Below are 18265 nucleotides of genomic sequence, written 5' to 3' on the forward strand. Positions count from 1 at the left end.
GTACCCCCTAGAAGACCTCTGCGTACCCCTGGTTGAGAACCACTGATTTAACTACCTGGGTCAGCCCTCTTTATACCTGAGCAACCCCTGCAGGACAGCTGGTGAAGAGACTTAGTATTAGCTGAAAAGGTTCATCGATTCTCATTCCTTTCTGTAGAATCAGTGCTGGATTGTAACTAACTAGAAGGTAATGAGAGAGAAACTTAAATATTCTGATATGTTTCAAAATTAACTAAGTACCCTTCCAAATGACCTTTCCCTCATAAAGATCAAGGGTAGGGGAACCTGGGTTACTAATCACTCCCTTCAGTCAATACTGAAATATTTACTAGTCTCTGGAAAAAAAACCACTTTTTTTTTTTTTGTTTTCTCAGACCCTAAAAAAAATGGTCTGGTGGAGTTGATTTTGCAAGTTGCAGTTGGCCAGCTCACTGAGCAACAAAAGGACACCCTGATGAGACAGCTAGCAGTGCTGCTGAACGTCTTGGATTCAGACATCAAAGTTCAGAAGATACAAGCCTACTCAGATTTAAGGTATGCAGCTATCAGGATGCGTGGGATTATGGAGGTGACAGCTCCCCTGTGACATCGTAAAATAAAAGTTAAAATATTGTAATAGATGCTAATGGATTGCATGCTAGGAGTCACTTGTGTATAAGTACCTAGGGATACTCTACAGTAACTGCACCCAGAGTCATTAAGGGATATTGTGTGGCTTAAAGCACTCTTCTTTGTCTGTGCTGTTAGACCTTTCTGAGTTTCTTTTGCGTTGCAGAGAAGCTGCACAAAATTGTTGCACCATCTTTTCCAAATCTTGCATTCCAAGGGGGAGTACTGGACTAGGTTTCCCAGGTGAAAAGTGACGAGGCTGAGGGAGGAAAAGAGGAACCAGAGAGAGAGCCAAGCCTCTTGGGACAGGGCTATTGAGCCTTATGTGAGCTTTTTGCAAAAGGGAGACGTCTATGTGCCATTTTTTACCAGCTCTCTTCAAGGAACTAGGACTTGTATACATTTTATAAATAAGCTACACTGAGGCCAGATCTACACTAGAAACTTTGCTAATTTAGCAAATGTCAGGGATGTGATTGTTATATATAATTTTTTTATGACAACATTTCTATACTAGCAAAAGCCTTACTATAGGTGCAGTTATGATGGCATAAAAGTGCTTTTGCCAGTATAACTTATTTTGCTTGAAGAACGGATATAAGTTATACCACCAAAATACTATAAGCAGGTTTTCCTTTCAAGATGGCTTTTTTCACTGACAGTATTTTGTAGGGCTGCAGGATGGCAGAAGTTAGATTTTAAAAGACAATTTTTACTTTTCAAAACTAATAAATGAGCTTGTGATTCTTCTTGCCTCTGCCAAAGCTCATCACTAGTAGCTTTTTGGCAAGCTGCATGGAAGACTAAAGAGAAGTTGAGAGAGATTTCCCTGGAGCATATGTTTTAGCAATAGAAGTTCTTCGACAGGTGGTAAAATCCCTGAGGTAGGAATGTGGAACTGGAGAACCTCATTTTAAAAAAGGGTCTCCCTGCAGACCCTTCTTTCACATCTTTCCCTCTATTTCAAAGAAACGTATTTATTTATCTTGATGTCTTCGTTTCATTTACTGTTTTTTGTCCTTCCAAAGGCTAAATGGAGTGAGACAGACAGACACTGTCACAATAAGCAAATGTTTCATTAAACAAATGTACTTGTCTGGCCGAGGTCTGTATGATCAAAGCTACTTTTTGTTTCCCCTCTTAAAATTTTTGATGCCTCGGGTGCTTTAGATGGTTTTTCACAATCAGTACCGGGGACCTCACCCCCTGGGTGAGCGGAAGCTCACTGAGCATGCTCAGCAGTCTACCTGGCTTCTGAGTAGCCTGGAGAAGTGTGTCTATATCGAGGTGGGCAAACTTTTTGGCCTGAGGGCCACATCTGGGAATAGAAATTGTATGGCGGGCCATGAATGCTCACAAAATTGGGGTTGGGGTGTGGGAGGGAGTGAGAGCTCTGGCTGGGGGTTCAGGCTCTGGGATGGGGCTGTGGATGAGGAGTTTGGGGTGGAGGAGGGTGCTCTGGGCTGTGATCGAAGGGTTTGGAGAGCAGGAGGGGGATCAGGGCTGGAGCAGGGTTTTGGGGCGTGGGGAGAGGCTCAGGGGTGCAGGCTCCGAGCGGCGCTTGCCTCAAGCGGCTCCTGGAAGCAGCGGCATGTTCCTTCTCCAGCTCCTACACGGATGCACGGCCAGGCAGCTCTACACGCTGCCCCATTCGCAGGCACCACCCCTGCAACTCCCATTGGAGCTCCGGAGGGGGCCATTGGAGCGTATAGGAGCCAGAGCGAGGCCATGCCGCAGCTTCTGGGAGTCGTGTGGTGCAGCCCCCAACCCAGTCTGTTATAAGATTTTAAAAATCATACATGTCATGGTTTCAGCTATTGAAATCTGAAATTTTGGGGTTGTAATTGTAGGAGTCCTGACCCAAAAAGGAGTTGTGGTGGGGGGTTGCAAGGTTATGGGGGGGCTTGCGGTAACTGCTACCCCTACTTCTGTGCTGCTGCTGGTGGCGGCACTGCCTTCAACAGCAGTGCAGAAGTAAGGATGGCACGGTATGGTATTGCACCCTTACTTCTGCACTGCTGCCTGCAGAACTGGACCCTCAGTCAGCAGCCGCCACTCTCTGGCTGCCCAGCTCTGAAGGCAGCAGCACAGAAGTAAGGGTGAAATACCATACTGTGCCATCCTTACTTCTGCACAGCTGCTGGCAGGGTGCTGCCTTCAGAGCTTGGCACCCAGCCAACAGCCACCGCTCTCTGGCTGCCCAGCTCTGAAGGCAACACAAAAATAAAGGTGGCAATGCTGTGACCCCTCCCCGCAAAATAACCTTGCGATTCCCCCTGGCAACTCCCTTTGGGGTCAGCACCCCCAATTTGAGAAATGTTGGTCTCCCCTGTGAAATCTGTATAGTATAGGGTAAAAGCAGACAAGACCAGATTTAATGGGGGAAGACCAGATTTCACAGTCCGTTATGTTTTTTTCTTGGCCATGAATTTGATACGGCTCTATATGTATATACAATGGATGCATTTGAGTGGCAGATTCAGAGCAAAAGGACTGGAAATGGTTGTACACAGCCGAGCCTACCACAGATTTCAGTGTAGCTTGCACATCTACTGAGACCTGACAATGCAGTTGACAGAATCTATTGAGATGACTAATCTTTAAACTGTCTTCCTAAATTAACTAAGGGTATGTCTACACTACTCGCTGGATCAGCGGATAGTGATCGATCTATCGGGGATCGATGTATCGCATCTCGTCTAGACGTGATCATCGATCCCCGAACGTGCTCCCTGTCGACTCTGGAACTCCTCCAGGGCGAGAGGCAGAAGTGGAGTCGACGGGGGAGCAGCGGCTGTCGATCCCGCACCCCGAGGACACAAAGTAAATCAATCTAAGATATGTCGACTTCAGCTACACTATTCTTATAGCTGAAGTTGCGTATCTTAGATCAATTTCCCTCCCCCCCACCCCAGTGTAGACCAGGCCTAATACATTTTTTTTAAATTATTTTTGGAATATATTCAGAGCTCTATGTACCTCCCCAAATTTAAAAATATGCTATTAGGAAATCTAATACCATCACTACAGTATTTCAAACCCCAATGACTAATTTCCAACTAAAAGACTCCACCCCACACCCCAAAAACCCCCAAAGCATCCCACCCGAATGCAGCATAACATGACATAATGGTTTTTAGATGGGCTTTTTCTTGATTGCCAGTCCCCCAATACCCTGATCCAATCTTCTCATTGACTGCGGTGGGTATTGGATCAGAACTTAGATGCTTGTGGGAAAGTACGGTGGGGTGGGTGAGAGGGCTTTGAAATGGGCCTGGAAGTTTGACAAATGGGAGGACGAGGGAAGGAAGAGTGTGTCCCCCTCTCCTCAGCTTTCTCCCATGAAGCTGAGAAGCTAGAGAACTGTTATTGCTCCTGAACTGAATGGTAGTGTAAAAGCCATGTCACTGTGATGAAGTTGGTTAACTCGGTGGCAGATTAAATAATATTTGTACACCAAAGACAATGATTTTAAACCTATAATTTCCAGAGTATAGGCTCCTACAATCAAATTGAAAAATATTAGCTCCTTGGACAACATAAATCTTAATTTTATTTGTGCGTTCTTTCTGCAGCACAGCGGTTGTATTCTATGTGCAGAATGGGCATCCTTTCAAAGTAATAAAGGCTTCAGATGTCGCACGGATGCTGCACATGCAGCTGCTAAAGGAGAAGGCTGACTTCCTGCTTTTTAAAGTTCTGCGGGTTGACACAGCTGGTACGTTCTGCCTGCTGCTTCCTATTTCTTGAGGTTTACAGCCATCAGAATATTAATTAGCATAGCAACATGGTACAGTATGCAGGAGCTTCCTTTCTGCACCGTTTTGCATTCAGTTTTCTGAATGATGAGGCTGATAATGCTTGAAATATCTGTTTATCTAGGACAGACTTTTGCCAGTTACTTACTCTTTGCCACTTGTATCTTTAAAAGGAAAGCATGGTGGCTGTCAGTCATTATGTAACTAAGGCTCATTTACTGTATACTAGGAAACACAGCATGTTGGGAAACCATGTTATAACACTGTACTATCCCAGCTGTGATATAACACTGTTCTTACTCTGTGGATGGGACAAACCAGGCTGTAACCATAATATAGAATTTGTGTTATATCCCTCGTTCCTTTGAAGTTGTTACGCTATTCCCCAACGGAGTTATAATATGATTTGTTCCTACCTCCCCAGGCGAAATGCTCAGGCCATCATTGTATTATAACCCAGTCCCCTAATGTGGTAAATATTGTAGTGTAGACAGGCCCCTCGTGTTTCTTCATAATGAGAGATCTTTTCACAATGATGGTTGGGCTTTCAAGCCAAGTTTCAAGTTTTACTCTGCCGTAAAGTCGCAGTGCTGCTGGGAATTAGAACACTTTGTGACACTGAGGCATTCCAGATCTGAATTTGTTGTAATTTATAGCTAAGGGGAGGTTTTTTGTAGGATCAGCATGCAAGGAGAGAGAGAGAAGCTGTAGCACTAAAATAGTCATTGATTAATAGGTTTTATTTTTGAATTTACTCCCTGAGGAAAAAACTACAGCTGTTATACAGTAAAAAATTAAGTAGTGGTTTGTTTGTTTTTTTACTTTGAAATAGAAGAAAACGAGGTATAATTTTCAAATTTGTATTCATTTAACCTGCTATTTAACTAAAAATTTTCAGGCAAAAAAACCAAAAAGCTGCTGTGAGTTTTATGTATTTTTTTGGAAAGCAGTTTATTTTGACTTTTATATTTTGATAAAATGCACACATCATGCTACCTCTTGGTACATTTCCAACAATTAAAAATTAACTATATGAACGCTGTGCCCTAAGGAGTTCTGATGCTACATTTTTTTCAGGTATTTGTATGATGATCATTATGGTAGTGTCTGGGAACATTCATATTTCTCAAGTACTCAGGTATTCTGGAGACTATACACCATAGAAATACCAATAAATAATACATAAACAAATAAAACTGAATTCCCTGACCCAGGTTGATCTCCAGGTCTAGTGTCAGTAAATTAACATTGGCTCCCTGGCTGGCTATTCAGTTGGATAATATATTTTCATCTTTGTGATCCCACCCACCAGGCTGCTGTGCCTTTAAAGTACATCGGCCTAACTCAGACCCCCAACAAATGACGGCTGGACGATTAGGAACCAGCAGTGGGTCAGTTTCAGTGACAGTAAAAGCAGTGGTTTGGGGAATATTTGTCTACTAATGATTCATGGAAACACATCAATGAAATTTCCACCATTGGATTTCTAAGTGACCTTTTCATTGATCAGTGTCTGCACTGGAATTGTGGGCAAGAGAATGCACCATGCACCCCCCCACACACACGTTAATGCCTAACAGAGTGTGCTTTACAAGTTGCCCTTTTACACTGTAATTATCTTCACCTTTGTTCTGTTCTTAGTCTGCCTTTTAAAATGCTCTGGACATGGTCACTGTGACCCCATCACAAAGCGTTGTATTTGCTATCAGCTGTGGATGGAGAACTTGATCCAGCGTTACCTGAATGATGGAGAGAGTAACTGTGGTGAGTTTGGATGGCATTGGGTGGGATGTTCCAAGAACGATTCCCCTTTCCTGTGTGTAGCAGTTCTGTAAATGTATCTATGACTATTATGCATACTGAAAAACAATGAACAATACACACAACTGTTCTTCCAGAACCAACCAACCAAACAAGGAAATGCAGTCATATGACATGAGAGAAGCAAGTCCATATGGGCTTCATCCTGCACGTTGCCAGGCACTCTAGCCCAGTGGCTCTCAACCTTTCTGGTCCACTGTACCCCTTTTAGGAGTTTGATTTGTCTTGCGTACCTCCAACTTGCAAGTTTCACCTCACTTACAAACTACTTACAAAAGCAGACACAAAAATATAGAAGTGTCACAGCACACTGTTACTGAAAAATTTCCGACTTTCTCATTGTTACCATATAATTATAAAATAAATCAATTGGAATATAAATACTGTACTTACATTTCAGTACATAGTCTATAGAGCAGTATAAACAAGTTGTTGTATGAAATTTTAGGTTGTACTGACTTCACTAGTGCTTTTTATGTAGCCTGTTGTAAAACTAGGCAAATATCTAGGTGAGTTGATATGCCCCCTGGAAGATCTCTGTGTACCCCCAGGGATACAGGTACCCCTGCTTGAGAACAACTGCTCTAGCCTGATCCATCAAAACACTTAAGGACCTGCTTAACTTGAAGCACACGAACAGTCTCATTGACATCAGTAGGACTTATCCTGTGCTTAACTGAAAGCATGTGCATAATTGCCGGATGGGACCAGAGTGCTCAGCACCTTACAGGATTGACCTTGATGTAACCGCTTCTTTAAAGGGGAAATTATAGGCAAAGCTTAGGAAAAAAAGATAGAGATAATGTTAGTGTAAACCTTTGTTACTTGGTAAAACTGTTGCTAATGTATATTGGAGAAAGGAGACCGAATTTTCTGCAATTCTTTTCCCCCTTGACTGTTTACTAAGATTTATTTTTCCCACAAACAGTTTGTCAGAGTTCCATTTTGTAAGGTGCAGAACACCTCACTACCACTAACTGCAGTCAAAGTGGAGGGAACTCGGCAACTTGCAGGACATCTCACAGGCCTGGCAGCTCCATGTGTGTGCTGTGACCCCATTACTGGCCTTAGCAGTTACATGCACAGAAGGAAGGAAGAATGCACCTCACAGTTGGAGTTGTATTACTTGTGGAAATGGAGAAAATTTGGAAATGAATAACGAAAGAACATTAGGGGGCTCTCTGGCTGTCCAGCCCCTCAATATTACACTGTGGAAGATGATCTGCATGAGAGTTTAAAGTGATTGAGAATCTTCTAAATAATACTAGACGTTGTCATTTTAAAATATTGTTTTTCAAATTTTGCATAATGGTTTTCGGAGAAAGGTATAAAAATAGCTAAATGTTACTTCTGGGACACTTAGAAATTATTTTGGACCAGATGGATGTTTCTGTAGATAACCCTGGTACTGCACCTGCAGTTGCTTGGGAGTTTCTGATTTCTACTCAGGTTAAGAGGAACAACACAGTGATAACACCCCACAGCATTCTGGTGGATGTGTTTTGTGCATCATGTTTTAATACGGTGGCCTAGATGTTTGTAGCAGTGGCTACAAAATGCTTGTGTTTTATACTAAACAGTCTAGTCAGTTTTAAAAACTTGGCTTTTTTATTTGACCACCTTCACCATTTTCTAAATTGTCTTTCTCACATGTATTACAGTTACCTCTGGAAAATACAGTTTAGTTGTCACTGGTTTACGTTTTATTGTGTGACAGGACTATCATTTCTTTGTTAGGCATACCCCTTTGACATCCTATTTGAAATCTCCTCTATTGTACTTAGTTTTAATATAAAATTTAAATTAAATTAAGGCTAATAGCATTTGTTTAGCCAAAATACAATTCTATTCTTTGCATGGGACAGTCTCCTACTCTTACGTTGAGAAATACATTACTCCTCAAGTAGTCCGATTGATTTCTATAGGATCAATTGAGGAATAAGATACCCTTGCTCATGGGGAGTAGTATCAGAATCTGGACCCATGTGTTTGTATATAGGGTTGCCAACTATCTAATCACACAAACCCAAACACCCTTGCCCTGCCCTCTGCCCTGCCCCTTCCTTGAGGCCCTGCCCACTCCATCCCCCCTTGCTCACTTTCACCAGCCTAGGGCAGAGGGTTGGGGTGTGGGCTCTGAGCTGGGGCCGAGGGATTCTGAGTGTGGGAGAGGGCTCTGGGCTGAGCCTGGGGCAGGGGGCTAGGGTGCAGGAAGGGGTGAGGAGTGCAGGCTCTGGGAGGGAGTTGGGTTCAGGAGGAGGTTCCGGGTTTGGGCAGGACGTTGGGGTGCAGGAGGGATCTCCCTGATCCTATATGATATTTTTTCAGTTTCCTCTCATGAAGGAATTCTTTTTCTAACAGCACACTGTCATCAATCACGTGCCCTATCAGAGCTGTACTGTACAGAAGGTGCATAAAGGTACACACCTCACTTGGATGAAATGCCCAGGCTGGAAAGAACCCAGTTTGACTTTCAGATCTCAGGCTGAATTTGCTGGGCTGGCAGGAGAAAAAATATATTTTACTTACAACCTGTGACTATTTGATCCGGAGTCTAAGTCTCAGCAATGGTAAATAGGGACCCTGGTGATGTCATTTTTACAGATTCCCTTTTAAGAGAACAACTCTCAAGTTCCAGTCAGTCTTAATGAAAAATGAAGCCGCACCCCACCTCATGAGATCAGTTATTGAGACAGTTACATTCATGATACCTTTGTGCATCACTTTCTTGTTTTATTTTCTAGAATGGAGCATACTCTACGTGACTGTATCCACTTTCATTTTGGTTGTGCTCATGGTGAGCTTAGCGTGGCTCTGCATCTGCTACTGCAAGAGGTATGTGTCTTGTAGCGTTTTCAGTGCAGTGCATTTAAACGTGACGTCACTGCACCTCAGCATTAAACCATTCTGCTCTTCTCAAACACTCTACTGTCCTCTGTAGATATTTTTCTGTCTTTGGGTTTATATATTTACCCCACTGAGAAGTAGGACCTGTCCTTTGCCTGAGGTGCTCCTTGACACACTTTAAAAATACAGCTATAAAACGAGACTACTGCTGGAACCACCAACCACCTCTCCACCTAATAATTAACGTATATCCTAGCCCAGCGGCTGAAAATATATTTAAGAGCTTTAAAATCCTCCCACTAGAATCTTCCCAGTCTCTCACACCTAGATAAAGCCCTATCTCCTGGAGGTGACTAAACTAGGGCTGTTTTGGACCTGGAGGAAGGAAACTCTAAAGCAGAGGGTACTTCATGGCTATAGCTCGGCAGGTTGGGTCTGGCTTATGTCCAAGGAAACTAGTCTGTACAAAGTACGCTAATGCTGTCTATCCCAGGAGTTTCTCTCTGCTTCCAGCTCGTTTTTGTTTTGTTTTGTCTGCCTTGTTAATATGCTTTTTCTGATCTCATTATCAATCTCAGGTGTGGCTACACTAAAGAGACTACACTGATTTAGCTCTATCAGCATCACTACGCCAGCATATCCCCATAGTGTAAAGCAGCCTACTGTGATAGAATGGATTTTTTTTCCATTCGTGTAGGAACTGCAGTAGCTATGAATGACAGTAGCTATGGACAAAGAAGCATTCTTCTGTCAACATACCTGCATCTGCACTGGGGGCTAGGTTAGCATAGCTGTGGTGGTCCAGGGTGTGATTATTTTTTTGTTTTTTTTCTCACCCCCTCACCGACATAGCTATGTCGACCTAACTTTTAAGCATAAATCACGTGTCAGCAAGACAATCAGTAATTCTCTCCCAAGTAACGTATTTGTCCACTTGGTCCTTTCTGGTGCGAGTCATTGGTGTGAATGTTTTGTTGCCCAGTAGACGAGACGGTTTGTTTTGATGAAACAAAAAATGAATTTTTTGGGTGTTGCATCCGACAAAGTGGGTATTCACCCACGAAAGCTCATGCTCCAATACGTCTGTTAGTCTATAAGGTGCCACAGAACTCTTTGCCACTTTTACAGATCCAGACTAACACGGCTACCCCTCTGATACTGGGTGTTTAGTCTTCCCCACAATGACATTTTGGTGAGACGTACAGGATATTGTTTGAAAAGCTGTGCCCCTTGGACTGCTTTCTCTGGCACTGGGGTGGCCGGTGTTGGACCTCCGAGACTGGCATGTGGCAGGGACTGGTGGAACTCCTGCACGGAACTGGGGCTCATCTGCCTCTGTGACTCTGTCCTCACTTGCCTCAGACTCTGCAGAGGGCATCTGACTGGTCCAGAGATCGACGTGGAGAGAAGGGGCAGGGACTGTGGAGGTGGGGCAGAGGTAGGAGGTATAAACTCCTTGGGGCAAGGATAAGTAAATGATGCATGGCTTTCAGGGACTGGATTGTTTTTTAGATACCTTTTATTGACATCTCAGATTAAGTCAGCCTGTCTGGAGAGTGCAGAGTCCAAGTTATTTTTATTTCTATTTATTTATTTAAAATGTAATAGTGCCCGCTATGTGCTTATCAAACGGGGGAGGTCAGTCCCTGCCCTGAAGAGCTTATCATATAAAAAAGACAGACAGCAGAAAGGTGTGGGAAAGGGATACAGCATACAAGCAAAGTGATCAGTGATAGTAATGCACATCCTGTTAGATATGTCCCTGATTGTACATGCTAAAATCCCCTCCTCATTCCTCCTTCTACCATTCAACCCCTCATCTTCCCCCGGGCAGCAGTTCTCCACTTCCCTTCTAGTGTTCTTATTCTCTCTCAGACATTCAGCCCCTTCCCTCCATGTAAACGAGCAAGTAACTCCTAGGATAAATCCATTACATAAATTCATAGGTGATGTAGTTCCTGTAGGCGATGTGGGAGAAGTGAACCTTGAGGAAGCATTTAAATGAGGAGACAGTTGTCTTTGCAGACCAGAGTAGTAGGGGATTTTATGCGTAGGTGGAAATCTCTATTTTGACTGGGTTTGGTTAGCGATGGGCCCAAACCAAACTTGGTGGAAACCCAGATCTGAAATCTGCTCTTGTAAGGGCTAAACCAAAATGCTGGGTCTGGACACACCCCTAAGCTTTGGGAAAATTTTGTCCTGGAACCAAACTGTGTGCCTCAGGCCCATCGCTAGGTAGTGTAGAAGTCTGTTCCCTAGTTAAGCAGGCCCACTTTTGCCCACTTTCTGCATATGAAAGAAAGACTTGCACTTAGTGGTGCAGATTCTGCTCCCATTTACATCAGCATCAATCAGGAGTGACTCTTGAAATAGGTGGCGTTACATCTGCATAGAGATACTGTGAGAGCAAAATTGGCCTCTTTGGTTGTCCCTGTTCAGTGTATGTGTGTCAGTTTATTTACTGTGCATGAGAACTTGATTTACTGGTGGTAACTTTCCTTTTAGCAGAAAGAGGACAAAGATAAGAAAGAAAACCAAATACACTATCCTAGATAACATAGATGACCAGGAAAGGATGGAGCTAAGGCCCAAATATGGTAAGATTTATTTTTTAATTGGGACCTTTCTTAGCAGTGGATCATTAAACTCCTATGTTTGTCTTAATTTTTGTTTAAGTTGTTTACTACTTCTCATAACACAAGAACTAGGGGTCACCAAATGAAATTAATAGGCAGCAAGTTTAAAACAAATAAAGGAAGTATTTCTTCACACAACGCACAGTCAACCTGTGGAACTCCTTGCCAGAGGATGTTGTGAAGGCCAAGACCATAACAGGGTTCAAAACAGAACCAGATAAATTCATGGAGGATAGGTCCATCAATGGCTATTAGCCAGGATGGGCAGGGATGGTGTCCCAAGCCTCTATTTGCCAGAAGCTGGGAATGAGCGACGGGATGGATCACTTGATGATTACCTGTTCTGTTCATTCCCTCTGGGGTACCTGTTGGAAGACAGGATACTGGGCTAGAGCCAGTATGGCTGTTCTTATGTTATGTTCTTAATTTTATAGCAGTTAGTTACAAAGTTCTCTTCCATACATATGTTCTTCATTTTAAAAGAAAACATGAAAACAACTTTTAACTTTGTAACATGTTTAAAAAAAAAACAACAACAAAAAACAAAAACAACTCCCTCCCCCTCCCCTTTTCTAGCTAATACATAGCAATATTGCATGGCCCAAATACGTCCCATCTAACTTCAGTGGGCTTTGGAGCATGCCCCTAGTTAACAGCTTCCATTCACAATGAAAGGCCTTTAATTTTAATTTCCCTCAGTCTAATGGGGGGAATATTTTAAGTGCAGTGGAGGAAAACCTCCTTAAAAAGTAAAAAATTCACCCAGGAGCACAGACTTTTCATGGTCAATCTTAGAGCTGTATGTGTGGGTAGATTTAATTGATTGGTTCAAGCTGTTAGCAAGGACTGTGCTGCGTGATGAGATGCTTTAAATGAATTGTGAACATCTGTAGTAAAATAGAGGCAGACCAAAGCACAAGGCACCGGCTGCTCAGGTAGTATCAATATGTCAATTTCCATTGCGATCAGTGGAGTATCTGGCCCCCGATATTTAGTGTGTGTTTGTATAATCTTTAATATGGATGGTGGCCTGAATAGTTACTCTTCAAGGCAGTGCAGCACAGCATCACTGACTTTGCACAACACTACACAGGGGAGAGGTTACTAAATTTAAAAGTAAAACTTTCCAGAGAATATTTTGGTTTGTTGTTTTCAGGTATAAAACACAGAAGTACAGAACACAATTCCAGTCTGATGGTTTCAGAGTCCGAGTTCGACAGCGACCAGGACACTATCTTCAGCAGAGAAAAGGTCGAAAGAGAGAATCCTAAGAACATCATGAATGGTTCTGTCAAAAATGGAGTTTCCTTCACCTATAGCTCGAAAGACAGATAATTGAATGAGTGTAAAATGAAAGGACGTGCTGATTTGACACATCAAGAAAGTGTTGATCCACCTTTTTGTTTTCAAAATCAAAAGCTTCCTAAAATTTATCCTAACAGCAGATGAAGTAAAATTCCAGTACAGTGATGGGGGGATTAAACAGACAACTAACTCTTGTCATTGGTGTAAGAAGCACATTTAATTCCTCCTTTGCTCTGTGCTAAACATTTATGTATAAGTGTCAGCAGACACTTTTCCTATAACAGACCAAGGAATCACTGCTATGACCCCAGCCAGGAGTGTTCTGTTACTAACAACAGTGACTGTCTGAGGCTTTGAGCTATATACAGGCTGTGTCTTTACTTTGTTTCCATCACTCGAAGGAGCACTGTTATGTTACGTAGCTAATGTAAAACAGTAAAAGCCAACATTCAGAGTTTCCCTTCTAGCTGCAAAGAGGAGAGTTTGGCTACAAGCTCCATCGTCATATACAGTTTTTAAGTTGGATACAGAAAGGGGAGGTCCACAGATAGCATTTTTAATACATAGTATTTGCCTCTACGCTCTGCTTTAAGACTGTGGGTTTTAGGGTAGCACTCCTAAGGTGAAAATGCCTCTGTTTTTAAGGGATGTTTACTATCTAGCAGTTTCACTTAATCAGCTGCAAGCTAATGTGATACTTTTGTATCCTGTACAAAGCATATGCCCCCTGTATGTATGTCAAAAAAATGATGGCAGCAGAGAAATCCTGCCTTTTATTCTCTTCCATTATGACGACTGAGGCTTGTATTTCTGTTCCCTCTGGGGCCTGAAGACCCAAGCCAGGGGTATGTAATAAAGAGGAGAGGGGCAGGGAGGACTTAGCACCTGCATGCCTCCTGCTATGTGTCAAGCACCCTAAACTTCCTTTGGCTTAAATGGGAGTTTAAGGTGCTCAGGACCTTTCAAGATTGGATCCTTAATGTGCTTAAATTGAGATGGACACTAGAATATGTCAGTAGGGAGTGTTAGAATGTGCCAAGGCTGTTACTGAGCAAAGGCTTGGCTCTTTGTTACATATAGGAAGCAGGAGCTTTGATCACACAGTAAGGATTAGTTAGGGCTGACTGAAACTTTCTCTTGAATATTAGAGGGGTTTTTTGTTTACTCTTTGCTAGGGGGTTGGCTGTCTTGGGTCAGGAAGAGGGGCAAGACTCTTGTTCAGGACCCAGGTGGTATTCAGGGGTGCCATATTTGAAGCGCCCCATCACGTCGTGGAGATCTGTATAAGGAGAACCCAGTTTATATGTGGACTTCATTTGTTCATGGCTACGGTGGTGGGGGATACAGACCAGTCAGCTTAACTTCAGTACCCAGGAAGTTAATGGAGCAAATAATTAAGTAATCAATTGGCGAAGACCTACTAGATAATAAGGTGATAAGTAACAGCATGGATTTGTCAAGAACAAATCATGTCAAACCAACTCAATAGCTTTCTTTTGACAGGGTAACAAACCTTGTGGATGGGGAAGCAGTAGATGTGGTAGGTTTTGACTTTAGTAAGGCTTTTGATACTGTCTCGGATGACCTTCTCATAAATAAGTTAGGGAAATACAACCTAGATGGAGCTACTATAAGGTGGACCCATAACTGGTTAGAAAACCGTTCCCAGAGAATAGTTATCAGTGGTTCACAGTCAAGCTGGAAGGGCATAACAAGTGGGGTCCCACAGGGATCAGTTCTGGGTCCAGTTCTGTTCAATATCTTCAGTGATTTAGATAATGGCATAGAGAGTACACTGATAAAGTTTGCGGATGATACCAAGCTGGGAGGGGTTGCAAGTGCTTTGGAGAATAGGATTAAAATTCAAAATGATCTGGACAAACTGGAGAAATGGTCTGAAGTAAATTGTATTTGTCCTTATTGAATTTCATCTTAAGTTCTCCATTTAAGAAGGAACAATCAGTTGCACACATACAAAATGGGAAATGACTGCCTATGAGCTAAGAAGGAGTACTGCAGAAAAGGATCTGGGGGTCATAGTGGATCACAAGCTAAATCTGAGTCAACAATATAACACTGTTGCAAAAAAAGCAAACCTCATTCTGGGATGTATTAGCAGGAATGTTGTAAGCAAGACATGAGAAATAATTCTTCCGCTTTACTCTGCGCTGATTAGGCTCAACTGGAGTATTCTGTCCAGTCTTGGGTGCCACATTTCAGGAAAGATGTGGACAAATTGGGAAAATCCAGAGAAGAGCAACAAAATAACTAAAGGTCTAGAAAACATGACCTATGAGGGAAGACTGAAAAAACTGGGTTTCTTTTTCTTGAGTGGTAACAGCTAATTTATAACCCATCATTATGTATGTGTAGTTGGTGTTATATTTTCCAATGTGCATTATTTTGCTCTTATCAATGTTGAATTTAATCTGCCATTTTGTTGTAATTCTTTGCAGTCAGCTTTGGATTTAACTATATTGAATAATTTTGTATCATCTGCAAACTTTGCCACTTCACTGTTCACTCTCTTTTTCCAGATCATTAATGAATATGTCGAACAGCACAGGTCCCAGATCCTTCGGGGACCCTGCTGTTTACCGCTCTCCATTGTGAAAACTGACTATTTATTCCAACCTTTTGTTTCTGATCCTTTAACCAGTTACTGATCCATGAGAGGACCTTCCTTCTTATCCCATGATTACTTAAGAGCCTCTGGTGAGGGACCTTGTTAAAGGCTTTCTGAAAATCCAAGTACACTGGATCACCCATATTCACATGCTTGTTGATGCCCTCAGAATTCTAATAGATTGATGGAGGCATGACTTGCCTTGACAAAAGTCTGTTGTCTCTTCCATAACAAATTGTGTTTGTTTGTGTCTGATCATTCTTTTCTTTACTATAGTTTCTACCAAATTGCCTGGTAGTGACATTAGGCTCACTGGTCAAGATCTCCTTGGGTGCCCTTTTTAAATATCAGTGTTAAATTAACTATCTTCCAGTCAGCAGGTGCAGAATTTCAGTGATAGGTTACATACTACAGTTAATAGTTTTGCAATTTCATATTTGAGTTACTTCAGAACTCTTTGGTGAATACCATCTGGTCCTGGTGACGTATTACTGTTTAATCTTCTATTGACACATCAATGTGGGATAGTACTTCCGATTTTGTGGTAAAAAAAGAATAGCTCTGAAGTCAGTATCGCCCCCACATCCTCTGCAGTGAAAATCAATGCAAACAATTCATTTAGCTTTTCTGCAATGGCCTTGTTTTCCCTGAATGCTCCTTTCGCATCTTGGTATTCTAGTGGTTCTGTTGTCTGTTTGGGAGGCTTCCTGCTTCTGATGTACATCAAAAAATTCTTACCGTTAGTTTTTGTCTCTCAAATTATTTTGTGGCCTGCCTTATACTTGAACATGTAACCTGTCAGAGTTTGTGGCACCTTCCTACTATCTTCACTAGGATTAGACTTTCAAATTTGAAATGATGCCTTTTTGCCTCTAACGGCCTCCACTGCTCTGCTGTTTAGTGATGATGGCATTCTTTTTGTCCTGTTATTATTTTTTTTCTGATTTGTGATATAGATTTATTCTGAGCCTCCGTTATGGTGTTTTTAAATAGTCCTCATTCTGCTTGCAGGCATTTGACCCCTTTTGATTTCCATCTAACAAGCATGCTCATTTTTGTGGAGTTCTCCTTTTTTAAGTTAAATGTTAATACCTTTCTGGCTCTGAGAATTTGTGATATCAAATATTAATATCCTCAGTGGTCCTTAAGTCTAGCATGACTTTTTTGTCAGGCATTGAGGACTGAATATAACAAGCCCTGAACTTTGGATCACTGTAATTTTTATTTCTAATAATGCTAATTCCTGGAGTCTCTGCCCAGGCAATTCCCAGAACTGGGAGGGCAAGGCTATTAACGGGTAGGGTTAAACGCATTGGTGGAACTGAGTGGGGAAGTCTGCCTATTTTTATGGACTGTGCTGGACTTGAAGCACTCAAGATCCACCCTGACAGACAAAATAAAAATATTAAAAATGCCCCAGGGTGCTTGGAACTACTCAGAAAATTCCCACACCTACTATACAAGCAGCTGAGGGCTGAGATGCTAACACTCTACACGAAAGCATCAATATGTTAATAAGGACAACCATGGCAACTATGTTCTTGCCCACATCCCTTCAAAGTTAAGCCCTGAGTGCAGTTGATATAGTGAAGATTCTCACACTCCTTACTATAAGAGGTATTTAATAAGTCCACAAACTAATTGTTGCATATGGAGGCATCCATACTTACAGAACATCAAACTACGCCACTATAAGCAAGCCCAAACCTTCTTTTTTACCTTGGCAGACAAAGTGCTTCTGCAGTATGAGGTGAAATTTAGCTGGACATGTCTGACAAGAACAGTAAAAGCAAAGCCTCTGTCTTCTAATTCAACCTCGGAGTTGTTGCTGATTTTAACTGTTGTTTGACCGTCCTTACCAAGTTACATTTGACAAGCTCAGTTATCTCATCACTTGTTTCACACTTGTCAGATATTTCCAACTGCCTTCTGGGAGGACAAAAGGAACTTTAACAGCCTCATTGTTAAGTGCACCAGATACAGCTGTAGTTCAGGCACCTCCCACACCACCGGGTTGCCAGACATGCTTGCCTATGTGATGCTATTTTTATTTTATTCAGCAGATTGTCTTGAGGAAATGGAAGTGCACATGCTCATGCAGGGGGATTCATCTGCAGAGGATTTAACAGCACAGTGTGTATTGTCTCCATTCTTTATTCTACCCCTTCAAACCTGAGAGCAGCTCAAAAATGCTAGAGCTTAACATTCCTCACACAGCTCCGGCCTTCTTCAAACAATCACAGGCCAAAACCTTCAGGCCCCCCCATTTAAGTAAAATTCCTGTAAAAGTTTGTGGGTGTATTGCCTATATAACGAGTGTGGGTTTTGGTCTTTGCTACGTTGAGATGATAATGGAATAAGTTATAGTGACCTTGAGTTTGGGGTGGCGATGGTGCAGAGAAAATAACTATCACCTGCTGGACAATTTATGGAAGACTGGTCTGAGAAACGGAGATGAATGGTGAGCATCCCTCTAGGAGAAGGGCGAGTGGGATAAGAAAGTGGGGAAGGGAGGTCCTAAAGCATAAGGGAGAGTTGTACTTAGGATTCTGGACACAGCTCAGTGTCAGATCCAGGTGTAGCAAGGGCAAAAAAAGTCTAAGGGTTTGAAACTGATAGTACTTTAAATGAAAATACATTTCCCTGTAGCATAGGCAGTGAAT

The 18265-nt window shown here is 42.2% G+C and overlaps 1 protein-coding gene across 5 annotated transcripts in view; it reads left to right on the plus strand.

Annotated features, from left to right (window-relative positions):
• The window catches only part of KIAA0319 (KIAA0319 ortholog), a 79932-nt gene extending 65429 nt beyond the window's left edge, over positions 1 to 14503 (plus strand). For 3 of the 5 annotated variants that reach the window (XM_045002898.1, XM_045002902.1, XM_045002899.1), the window contains 6 exons: positions 375 to 534; positions 4185 to 4327; positions 6009 to 6131; positions 8933 to 9023; positions 11541 to 11632; positions 12828 to 14503. In XM_045002898.1, the coding sequence (XP_044858833.1) occupies positions 375 to 534; positions 4185 to 4327; positions 6009 to 6131; positions 8933 to 9023; positions 11541 to 11632; positions 12828 to 13006 (788 nt within the window). In that variant the 3' untranslated portion in view covers positions 13007 to 14503. The remainder of the gene's footprint in view (positions 1 to 374; positions 535 to 4184; positions 4328 to 6008; positions 6132 to 8932; positions 9024 to 11540; positions 11633 to 12827) is intronic. The other 2 variants (XM_045002901.1, XM_045002903.1) reach the window with 1 other exon arrangement.
• Positions 14504 to 18265: the final 3762 nt, after the last annotated feature.

Source organism: Mauremys mutica, chromosome 2, assembly GCF_020497125.1.
Source record: "Mauremys mutica isolate MM-2020 ecotype Southern chromosome 2, ASM2049712v1, whole genome shotgun sequence".
NCBI classification, from domain to species: Eukaryota; Metazoa; Chordata; order Testudines; family Geoemydidae; genus Mauremys; species Mauremys mutica.